This window comes from Benincasa hispida, chromosome 12, assembly GCF_009727055.1.
Source record: "Benincasa hispida cultivar B227 chromosome 12, ASM972705v1, whole genome shotgun sequence".
Taxonomy (NCBI): domain Eukaryota; kingdom Viridiplantae; phylum Streptophyta; class Magnoliopsida; order Cucurbitales; family Cucurbitaceae; genus Benincasa; species Benincasa hispida.
Genome location: NC_052360.1, coordinates 60,744,337 through 60,756,641, shown reverse-complemented (window position 1 = coordinate 60,756,641; position 12,305 = coordinate 60,744,337). Strand labels below are relative to the sequence as shown.

At 31.5% G+C, this 12,305-nt stretch overlaps 2 protein-coding genes across 2 annotated transcripts; both read right to left on the bottom strand.

Moving 5' to 3' along the window:
• Positions 1–968: 968 nt before the first annotated feature.
• LOC120067779 (GATA transcription factor 16-like) lies at positions 969–2,163 on the bottom strand. The gene is made up of 3 exons (XM_039019360.1): positions 1,697–2,163; positions 1,476–1,598; positions 969–1,370 (listed from the first exon to the last, which is right to left on the bottom strand). Exons 1-3 carry the CDS (start codon positions 1,715–1,717, stop codon positions 1,098–1,100), a joined length of 417 nt encoding a protein of 138 aa, XP_038875288.1. The 5' UTR covers positions 1,718–2,163; the 3' UTR covers positions 969–1,097.
• A 2,679-nt stretch (positions 2,164–4,842) lies between these two features.
• LOC120068082 (importin subunit alpha-1-like) lies at positions 4,843–8,745 on the bottom strand. Its single transcript, XM_039019777.1, has 11 exons — positions 8,352–8,745; positions 8,054–8,150; positions 7,814–7,905; positions 7,588–7,719; positions 7,301–7,486; positions 7,008–7,171; positions 6,839–6,917; positions 6,396–6,524; positions 6,072–6,199; positions 5,603–5,993; positions 4,843–5,495 (listed from the first exon to the last, which is right to left on the bottom strand). Exons 1-10 carry the CDS (start codon positions 8,559–8,561, stop codon positions 5,618–5,620), a joined length of 1,593 nt encoding a protein of 530 aa, XP_038875705.1. The 5' UTR covers positions 8,562–8,745; the 3' UTR covers positions 4,843–5,495; positions 5,603–5,617.
• Positions 8,746–12,305: the final 3,560 nt, after the last annotated feature.

Sequence of the window (12,305 nt, the reverse complement as noted above, 5' to 3'; positions counted from 1 at the left end):
TAAAAATATTTTTAAATATATCAAAAAATCATTATCAATATAGACACAATAATGGCATGACTTGCTTACCACCAATGTTTAAAATATCGATGTCAATGAAAATATTGAGATCTTAATTTTACGAAAAATCCAATATAAATATTGATAAAATATCAATTTTGATGGATATTTAAAAAAAATTATAAAAACCAAAAATTCAAAAAATAAATTTAAATTAATAACTAAACATTTTATTATTTTTCAATAAGTAAAAAGGAGAATTATTTCAAATGATAAAATTATTGAAAATATTTACAAGATAGAGCAAAATTGTAGAACTATTAATAATAGATGTTGATAGACTTCTATTAATGTCACTAATAAAAGTTTATCAGCATTTATTATTAATAGTTCTAAAATTTTGTTATATTTTGTAAATATTTTAATTTATTTTTCTATATTTGACTATATTTGGTAAAAATATCTATTATTTATTTGTTTATATTAATGAAATTTTCATGTTTATTTTTTGTGTTCTATAGATTTTTCTACAATATCATGGAAATATTAATTCACACTTCATGTTAATATCGAATTTATGAAGACGTGAAAATAGCAATAAATCAATAAAAATTTAATACTATACTTATCATATAAGGTCACGACTCTAAAGTGGATTGGCAAATAAACTCAATGCCATTATTCTGTTGCTCCATTAACAACATACTAATGGTAGAGAATATTTTTTAAAAGTTAAGTGCAAAATAAACATTTCAAAAGTTTTAAGAATAAAAATAAAACAAAACCATTATAAGTTTTAAACCATCTAAATAATATTGTAATGCTATTGGGTATAAATAATAAATAAGTTTTAATGTTATTCGTTATAAATGATTACTTAATTAATTAAATCTAGAAATTAAATTAATACAAATTTGAACAACACATGCTAAACCAAAAGTGTATTTTTTAACCTAAAAGAAATTACATAACAAAAAGAGAATCAATCCATTGAAGAAAGCAAATGCTCAAATGCTACATTACAGTTAAAGGGTTTAAGGACTCAAGAAATCATGAAGCTCAAAAAAAAAAAAAGACTATTCCATTATATTAGCATTTCAAGCATATACAGATCCATAGGAAAGAGCCATTAACAAAACAGCAGCTTGTTCTTCCTCTCCCAACTGTCTCCTTTGCATTAATTCATTTCTACCAAACGCCATTGATCTCCATTTCAAGCTTTCTCTCCCAATTTTTGTTTGATTTCCACCGCCATTGTTGCTTCTGTTACTACTTCCTTTGCTTTTCCTCTCCACTTCCCCTCCTCTGTTTAAACCTAGAAGCGATCTTCTCTTCTTCCTACTTCTGATCCCACACGCATTGCAAAGAGACTGAAAGAAAATAAGCTCCGATCGTTAAAATCGAGCAACAGAAATGGAGAATCAAACAGAATATTCGATCAAGTTTAGAGATGGAGATGACCAAGATCAAATCACCTTAGGGCCAGCTGGACCTCCACGCCAGAGAGGAGTCTTTGTCGTACCACAATCAGCGCAGGTCTTCTTATTCTGCTCGCTTTCCGCCGGAGAAGATTTTCCGGCATCCTTGAACTCCGATCCCTATATTCCAGCACAGTACAATCGAATCAGTACTCAATAATTTCAAAATCGGTAAGAAAATCAACTCAATAAGAGACTGGCGAATCGCGATCACTCACTTCCTCGATCGGATCCATCATTTATCAGTAGAAATCTCAGAGATCTGGGACGAAACGAGAAAATAAGCACCGGAACTCGAAGCGGAAAGTGGATATTGACGATTGAAAGAGATGGAGACGAATTGGAGTCATAAAATCGAAGGAAAAGAAAGGAGAAATGCACTGAAAAGAAGAACTCAAACTCGAATTAAAAGGAAGTAAGGAGAAGCTTGAACAGAAGATCAGACTAACAAAGCCACATAATAATCAGTACTGGAACAGAAAATGCGATGAACAGCAACTACAAAAACAGTGAAAAAGGAGATAATCGAAATCTGAAAGAGGAAAAAGATGAAACCGACATGCAGAGATAGAGAGAGAGAGGAAGAACAGAGTGAGAGCGATCAGTGGCACGAAGAAAGAGAGGAAGAAGATGATGATGAAGAATTGAACCGACACGGTTTAGCAGCCGCTTTAGGGTAGAAAAAACCGACTTAATATACAACCGGATAACGAAACCCTAGCCATCGATCTTTTTTTCGAAATGACGAAAATACCCTCTACTCGACTTTCTCATTGTACCCGCCAAAATGACACTAGAAAAAGAATCCCTCCCAAATTTGATTATTATTAAATATTAAAAGGTAAAACGCGCTATATTTCAATTTCAAATCCTTCTATTCTTTATTTTTCTTTTTTCTTTTTTTTTTTTTAAAGAAAAATGGTTGAAATTTCATTGTTGTCCCTCTATTTTGAGTTTTTCTAATTCCAGTCTTCTGTAATGTTGAATTTTAGTATATCTATTTTCAATAAATTTAAATTTTAGTTTTTGAATTTAATTTTTATCAAAATTAAGAAAATACAAGGAATGAATATGTATTTTAAAAAATTACAATAAAAATGTTAATAGATAATAAAATAATTGAAAAAAATCATTGATAAACTAGAAATATGGATGAAAGTTAAGATTTATTGAAAGTACATGAACTAAAATGAACAAATTATAAAATACAAAATCAAAATGATATTTTAACACAAAAATGATGGTACACTTTCAAATGTTTCTCTCTACATTCAACTTAGTCTTGGGTCTTACAATTCTTATCTTTATAGCTCAAATACAACTTTTTTTGGATTTTTGTACGGATTATCCCCTTTGGATGGTCCAATTGAAAAATGTCCGTATTGAAAGATTTCCTAAAATTTAACATTTTGCTTAAGTTAGTCATCTGTGAAATTTTTCTAATTTCTACTCCGTCTTTTTTAGTGTTTGATGATGATAACCAATTTGGAGTTGTTTTGTTGTTATTATTGGGACATGTTGTCTAACCGACTACACAAAATTCTAATAGAGCCCAAAAGGTTTTGTGCATTTTGGAATATCATGGGAAGGTTACAACAATTAAGTTGGTTCTTCCTCTTGTTGTCAGCATCTCTTGGACAGATGAGATGAGGTTAATGCTTGGGTTCTACCCATCGAAGGAGTCCCGAAGATGACTGTAGACGCTTCTTATCACCCCTATCACAGCCTTGTGCGGTTCTCTCGTACTAGTTTCGCCAAATTCCTGTCGTTGTTTATGGACGTTCTTCTCATTGAAGTTCTCCCTATGTTGCTCATTACATGAAGCTCGGAGGCATGATCTCTTAAATATTTGGGTGAAATCGAATGCCCCTACACTAATCTCTACTATCCATAAAACAAGCTTCAACTATCTTCGCAAGGTACCATTTTGGATGAAAATCGAACTTGAATTAGCTAATTGTGCGAATTAAAGTCTGTACTTTCAGTTCTAAATCCACAAATCGTGTTGTTCATACTATTATTGGGAGGGCTTTAACTAATGAGGTTGGGACATTGGTCTTTGAAGTGGTTAATAACTTTCGTTCTTCAGCATTCAATATTATGCTTTATTTATCAATATAAACGTTGAAACCTACTAATAAAACTACTTTAGAAATTATAAGATCACCTGAGATTAATAATAAAATTTTAAAAAAAAAATTAAAAAAATCTGATATAGAGATTATTGAATGAGAAACAGTGTTCCATAAACTAGTATAAAAGAGAATAATAGAAAAGAATATGAAGTCACACAACCTATTGTATGTTTGTGGTAATTTCATAAATTTGTTCATCTATTTTTATATTAGATATATTAGTAAATTGAGGTGGTCAAATATCACGTTTACACGCTGATGGCCCAACAGTAACCCAATAAAAAGCGAGCCAACCGCAGGCTAATGGGCCAGCATCTACAATTGCGTGGACCCATTAAATTTTCTTTGTACACACAAAACCGTTAAACTCGGGGCCTCAATTGGGCTATATTAGATTTCCTAAACATAAGCCTAGGGCCCACTGGGCCATTTTATTTGAGATTGAAAAGGACTCAAACACCAGGGGCTTTTCTTTTTCTCTTGAGAGACATTCTAGTATCCTTTATTTTTCAAAATAGAAATGGGTTAAAAACACTTTTAAAATAGAGAAATTCTTATAAATAGAAAAATTCTAAAAATATTTAGACTTTATAAAAAAAAATAATAATAATAATAATAAAATCTAATACTTTGTACTTTTAAAACTTTTGGTTAAAACATGTAGATATTTTTAAATATTTTTTATATTTAAAAAGATCTCCTTTTAAAATACTTTTTTGGTCCTAAATTTTGAAAAATGTGTCTGCATTTGGTCAATTTTAAGTCTCTAAATTTTCTAGATTTCTTTACTAATAAAATCATTAAATATAAATATAAAATGGACTAGAAAAATGGTACGCAAATGTGCTATATCTTCGAATAGATATACTTTGAATATAGCAATTCGGATATAATGGCTGAATTTGCAAGTCCCTGGAAAGAAAATCAATACCACTATCATAACTAATTCTTTTGAAAAAAATAAGTTCCATGAGATGTGAAAAGTGCACCAAATATACCCAACCAAGAGCTCCCAGAATTCATGTTATTGAAAAAAAAAAAAAAAAAATTAAAAAAAAAATCTGCTCTTCTAAAAAGAAAGGAGAGAAAAATATAATAAGTAATATAACTAAAAAAAAAGTACAAACAAGGCCCCATCCACATGATCCTTCCAAAGACCACAGAACCAGGAAAATCCAAACAGGAAATGAAAATCCAAAATCACAACCAGAATACAAAAGCCAGCTAAATACTTTGCATGAAATCATGTGCATCAAATAATAATAAAAAAGAAAAATACAAAGGTACCACCAATTTCTTTCCTAGCAATAACAAAGTTAATAATAAAAATACTATATTCACTCGATAAGTCAAAACAAATCCCAACTCCGAAGCAATTGCCAGTAAATCCCAACTCCGAAGCAATTGCCAGTAAAAAACAACAATCACGAATGACCTAAAATATGGTAAAGAAGAAAAAAAAATAACAGACTCGATGCCAAAATGAGAGAAAAAAAAAAAAAAAACACCCTGCGCTACCAGACCCATCCCAACTAAGTACACAAATCAAATGCTTATGATGCAACCCATAATTGCCCAGTTGAGCACATTATTATTACATGGTACAATGCAATGCAGATATTTTGTGAACACTGATGCTACGTCATCGTGCCAAAACGACCTACCTTTTTCCCATTCATTTTGGCAGTCGTCGTAGAACTGAACTCTGCCCCCTCTTTAAGCATCTCCTTGAACACAATGTGAACTGGACCAGACCAGACCAGACTAAAAACTCAATATTAAGATGCCCCAGATTGGACCCGAATTGAATCCAATCGACCCCGACAAATAAGCTTGTGAGCCGACACATGTACTACTCTCCTTCGTATCATCACCAAAAGCGCTGCAAAATTTTTGGGTGAAAAACGAAGCAATTACATTAATGAATATAGCTCTCATCATCTCAAGAAACTGATGTAAGTGAAGTTAAAGATGATGAACAGCACATACCATATCCTTCAGTCTTCAACTAAAGTTGAATCCACCAGAAGGAACTGGAAGTTCGTTTCCTCCGAAGCGGAAACCAGGCTGAGCCCCACCATCAGTTGTGGGCAATGCCTCGTCCTCTTCCTCCAACCAATACGTCTCGAGTATTTTGACAGCCTTCTCATAAATCTCATGGTTGTCGTGACTCTGGAGATTTTCAATCTTTTCTAAACCCTCAGCATCATCAATCATTTGTGCATATAGATTAACGTCTCCATTGGTACCCAGATTCTTTTCGGCTTCTCCGACCTTCAAAATGTTCTCTAGCCCCTCTAAACAGACTGTAACAATCCTTGGATCTGGGCATACAAGAAGATCGCACAATGGTTTGATGCACCCTTGACTGACAAGGTACCTATACAGAAAGAAAGGTGGTCAAACCAAAGAAAAAAACTCCAAGATGGGGGAGAAAGAAACTTCTAACACAACTTACTTAATTTGCTCATGAGTGCCACCGGATGTTGCATTCGAAATTGCCCATGCAGCCTCTTTTTTTATATCGAACTCAGCATTTTGAAGCAAATTGACAAGTGGAGGTATTAAACCAGCTTCAATGACAGCCTGCATTTTGAAGGACACAGATCTTAGGTTTAATCTTTTAAGTCCACCAAACAAATAAGTAATCAACAGGCAAAGACTTCAGTCGTTGACGTAATTGCTGTTGCTGTTGGAAACTATAACCTATGTCAATCAAATACACAAACCCTAAGTTCAATTAGCATGTCTGACATTGCCGAATTTTAAAATCCTCTCTTACCTGGATTTGTTCCTTGTTTCCAGCAGTAATGTTAGATATCGTCCAGCAAGCTTCTTTCTTGATACTCTTTTTATGATTGTGAGTCAATAAGCTCAGAAGGCATGGAAGCGCACCATCATTAATTATACACTGATAAGATAAACACAATAAGACAAATGATGAAATCAAATGCAAATATTTTAACATAAACATGGCCGTAAACACTATCCAAAGTCCAGTTATGCAGTCATAATTACAGCTTTATTTTGTCTCTTTTTTCTGTGTTTACTTCAATACACACAACGAGCAGAAAACTTACTTAGCACGAGATTAAAAATGTACTCAAAATACTAGAGACCTAATCTAGATTGACAGCCTTCTTGAAATTACCCAGATCGTGTATCTAGTGTAGATGAAAAGGAGTTAAAATTGCAAATAATGAGCATGAAAGTCTCCATTAGTACCTGAGTTTGAATGTCGTCTCCAGTCACAATATTCCCAACTGTGCGAAGGGCAGGAATGAGGACTGATGGTGAAGGATGTCTGAAGTAACCATTACATATTTCCAAATAAGAAAAATGAAAAAGGAGTATTCTCATATAGATAAACTAATATGTGCAGGATTATGCTTACAATAGGAGCTGTACAAGTCGTCCGCACACCCCTGCCTCGATCACGGCTTGGATTTTGTCATTAGTACCATCAGATAGATAAGACAGTGCCCAGCAGGCATCTGTAAGAACCTCTTCATCATTTGAGTGAACTAGGCGCTCAAGAGCTGGAAGAGCTGGCTTTACCTGTCCAAGAAAAATTCACAGGTTATACACAAGCGTGGAAGAATAAGGAAAATTTCTAAATCTCAAACTTCACAATAATTATCGGATGTCCCCAAAGGAACAAACTTCACAATAATTACAAAAAGTAACCTGGTCAAATGGAGGTTGTGGCTTGCCCCTGCAGAAGTTAGAAAGTGTCCAAGTTGCATTTCTCAACATAGAAAGCTTAGCATGCTCATTCAACTGAGAAAGAAGTGGAATCAAAGCTCCGTGGTGGAGAACAAGATCACGGCATGTAGGGGAATCTCCAGCAACATTGCCCAAGGCCCAAACAGCCTAAAAAATTCAGAAACCATGCCATTTGAGTTCCAAATTTCATCCAGAAACTGACATCACGTTAAAATACCTAACAGTTTGTCAAAGTTCTAATATTATACCTGCTCTCGGACATCATCACTAGGAGAAGCAAGTAGCTTAACAAAAATTGGTACTGCACCATGATCAATAACAACCTTCGTGTGTTCTGAGGTTCCAGATGCAATGTTCGTGAGAGCCCAAGCAGCCTCAAACTTCAAGTAACACATACCGTCCAAGTCAGTACAAAAAGAACATCTGATATTAATCCAAACCAATAATACAGTTAACAAGAATGTGAGTTAAAACCTGAAGTTGAGGAAAATCCTCCCTCACAAGAAATTCTACAAAACGCGGAACAACTCCAGATTGAATCACTTCCTCAATGGGAGGGCTTCGTTCTGCAATCGCCAGTACAGAAATCAAAACGACTTAAACTCTCATTGCAAAAAAGAAAAAGAAAAAGAAAAAGAAAAGAAAAAAAGAAAAAAAGAAAAAAGAAAAACAAGAAAACAAACAGACTACATAATGTAATGCACATAAAAGTACCAATCGAAAGCAATTTCCGAAACTGAGTTGTCGCCTCCAGCTGAAGACTGCTATTATCAGACCATACCCCCGCAACCATAGACGGAAGGCTCTCTAACTGCAACCAAAGACCAAAAACCCCTCAAATAACCCCTAAATCGTAAAACCCCTAACCTCCACATCGATAACCCCTTATAGAAAAGTTCAAAGATTTTAAAGATCAGATACCAAAGCCTCAAGAATCAAACATAGATCCAAGATCGTTTACGAAAACAGAATCAACAGAGATTGAAATTGAAACAATCGAATGCTACAATACCTTCTTCTCGACAGTGGAAGTGTGGACGGCAGATGGAAACTGCTGTGCTTGAAGGCCTTCCCTACGCTTCTTCTGAAGACTCTCTTCGCGTTTACTCTTCCTGATCTCGACCATGTTATCCTCTCGCCGGCGTCGGCCCTCTTCGGCATCGACGGAGACCTTATAACGGTTCCGACGAACCTCGGTTCTTGCAGTCGGCCTCAACGACATGCTTCTTGGTCGATTAACTTGGGATGGATTCAAAACCCTAACAGAAATGGGAATTTGCTGAAAGGAATTCAAAAATGATCGGGATCGCCAGAAAAGAGAAAAACCCTAGCAACGACAATAATTGAAAATCCAAGAAGTAGAACCGAACCTTGGTTTGTTTTGAAATACAAGCGTATGAAATGGTTCACAGTTTGGACGAATTTATATAGATCGCTGGTTTGGGAACACAAAAATATATATTTATATTTATATAAAATTAGCAACTGTGATTTTTTTTAAAAAAAAAATAATAATAATAATTAAAATTTTGCCCTTTTAGTTTTAATCCTCAAAATTATTATTGTTTATATATTTTTGCCATTTCTTTTTTCTTTTTTCAAATTTTCAAATTTTCTTACCGTCGTTTAGGCCTAACATTGATAATGGTAATTACGGTTTGAGTAAATTACAATTTTAGCATAAGTCAGACTTGAGGGGGGAAAAACAGGGGGAAAAAACGAAATATTAGTCCTCAAAATTATTATTGTTTATATAATTTTCCCATTACTTCCTTTTTTTGGTTAATTTTTTTTTACCGTGGTTTAGGCTTGACATCCATAATGGTAATTACGGTTTGTGTTAAATTAAATTTATGTTAAATAAGTCCTTGGTTTAAAAATAGAAAAATTAGCAAGTGCTTCCGATTTCAATTCTATATTTAGTTGGTTTTTAAAGATATGATAAATCTCTAAAAAAAAATTTATCTAATAAATTTTTAAATTTTTAATTTTATGTCTAATGAGTTGTTTACTTTTCTTTTAGACGAATTTTTTATTTATTTTATAGCTTTTAAAACTTACTAATATATTTGATGCAAGAATGAGAGTTTAGACCATCGTATTCATTTGGTTTTTTTTTCCTTTCAATTTTTGTAAATTATGTTTGTTTTTTATAAACTTTTTGCTATGGTTTTCATTTTTAGCATTTGCATTATTAGTCAATTTCTATAAACAAATACATTTTTTAGTTTTTAAAACCTGTTTAGATTTTGAAAATACAAAAAACTTACCAAACAAATTAATCAATAGATAAAAATATAGTTTGCAATCTATTTTTTAAAAATAAAAATAATAAATGATTATTAAACAAGATATCTATTAAACACAAAATTCAATTATATGCATGATTCAATTAAAAGAAAATATATTGAAAATGTTGTGTAACTACAAGATGCCCGACAAATTTGATATTCTAAAATTTAGAGATCTATTATTTACGGTTCAAGTTTAGAAACCTATTAAAAACCTGAAAATTTTTGCAACCAAACATATGATATTACCAAAAAAATGATTTAAGTACAATTACATTGTTACGTATTAGTTAAGAGGATGGTAATGTTTTCTAAAAATTAATTGTTATTGAATTGTAGTAGTATTATCTTAATTTATATTGGGTTTAAAAATTTATTTGAAGAATTTACTAAGGTAAGTATTTTTTTCACATGGAGAAATAGAATCGGATATGACCTTAAAATTCATACATTTTTTATGTTCCTTGACTTAAGCTCATTTTAATTATTCATAATCTTATTTTCTTTTCTCTTTTTCTTTTAATAAAATTCCGCCATTTTTATAAATGAAAGAACACACAAACATCTAAAAAATCAAACCCATAAAAAGCAAATGAATGATCCTTTACAAGAAAGGACTCAAACTATACGAAATAATATCTATGAAATAATCACACAAAACTTTCAGAATCGAAGCCTGTCGAGAAACATGAAAGTACACCAGGACCGTAACTCTCTAAGATCTCTTTCCACATTCCTAATCGCTCTACTATTCCGCTCATCCACAAGACTCAAATGACCGTATAAACACTAACAGCTAGAGAAATCGGCCTTTCTCCACATATAGTAGATTGAAGAGGAACCGAACCTTCTGACGACATAACAAATTCGTAATTACATTATATATATATATATATATACTTTTTTTTTCCAAGAAAAAGCATATTCCAGTAAACGATATTTTGACTCATTATGAAATAAATTTGAATTTATTTAACATAAAGTTAAAATTTTTAATAAGCTAAGAAATTTAGTTATTCGACTGCATATGACATTGTAATTTACAACTATACATTTAAAAAGAAAGTAGCTTTATCTATTTTTAAAAATTCGGTCACATGTGAAAAACACGTTAAAATAATAATAATAATAATAACATTTTTCTTACCTAAAAAACATTATGTGTATATATTTTAATTGTTCCCAAACGAGCCATAGTTTGGAAACAGTGCACCATACACATGTACAGTTAAAATCATTATTTTCATATTTAGGATGATATTGAAATATGTCTTTAATATTTCAAAATTAATTTATATCCTATTTGGTAACTATTTAATATTTTATTTTTTATTTTTAAAATTTATGCTTGCTTTATCTAATTTCTTACTCATAGTTTTCGTATTTCTTACGTAACCATTTAAATTTTTATCTAATTCTCTAAAACAAAACCAAGTTTTTAAAAATTACTTTCTTTAGTATTCAATTTTTTATTTTGATTTTGAAAATACTTTTAAAGTATAATAACAAAATATGGAGGGGATGAAAGTGATGTTAAGAATTTATGGTATTTTAAAAAATAAAAAACAAAAAGTCAATTGATTATAAAATGGGGGCCTTAATATTTGATTTTGCACTTTTAAACACTATTTTTACAATAAACATTAATTTTGAATTTTAAAATCACTTTCAAATATATACTTATAATCTGAAATTTTACGCTGGGATTTATAACCTATAGAAACATTATTTTTGTTTATTTGTTTTGTGGATAATAGGAATTATTGGTTAACTTTAACATATGATAATAATGCCTCAAAAAATCTCTATATATAAGACTGATAATAGATATTTTAATATATATTTTTAGGGCAAGTTAGATTAAGGAGTTTCATAATATTTTTGTTAAAACAGAAGTTGGATAATACATGGGTAATGAATCATTTTAAGATTCTCTCAATAATTATACTAACAATTTTTTTTTTTTTTTTTTTTGCAGGACAATTAATTATTGCACATATATAATTATTTGATGACGCATGCCGTTATTTTAAAGACATTAAATTGTTATGTTTATTCTTTTTAAGTTTTTTTAAAAAAAGGACATTATATTTATCTACTAAATAGAAATACACCGTTTTAGAACAAAAATATATGAATCTGAATTAAGTTTCAACATTAATCTATTTAACAATTCAGCAATGCACATTAAGAAGAAAAACAATTCAGCAAATGTAATGTAATTAGACATATATATTTATATACCTACCTCAAAAAACATAAGTATTGTACGCACAGATATGTGACGATAGTAATGTAACTTTTCAACTTTCAACTCTCTCATTCCCTTTGTAGATTTGTATTTATTAGTAATTGATAAAAATACCAATTTAGTCCCTTTATTTTGAATTTCAAATCATTTTTGTTGGATATTTTTAAATGTTAACATTTGGTTATTATACTTTTAATAATTTTTAAGATTTGTTATGGGTGATTTTGAACCGAAAGGGTATAATTGACATCTAACGTAAATAGGAACTTCAAAGTCGGCAAGAGAGCATGATACAAATCAAAAGTGGCAACTTAAGACCAAAATGGGCTGGTCACACCAGTGAGCTCGCCCTCAGCTAACTACCAAGGTTGAGGTCGGGCCTTATCAAATATCTAACGGAGGCATGTTCGATCCAATAGATCGG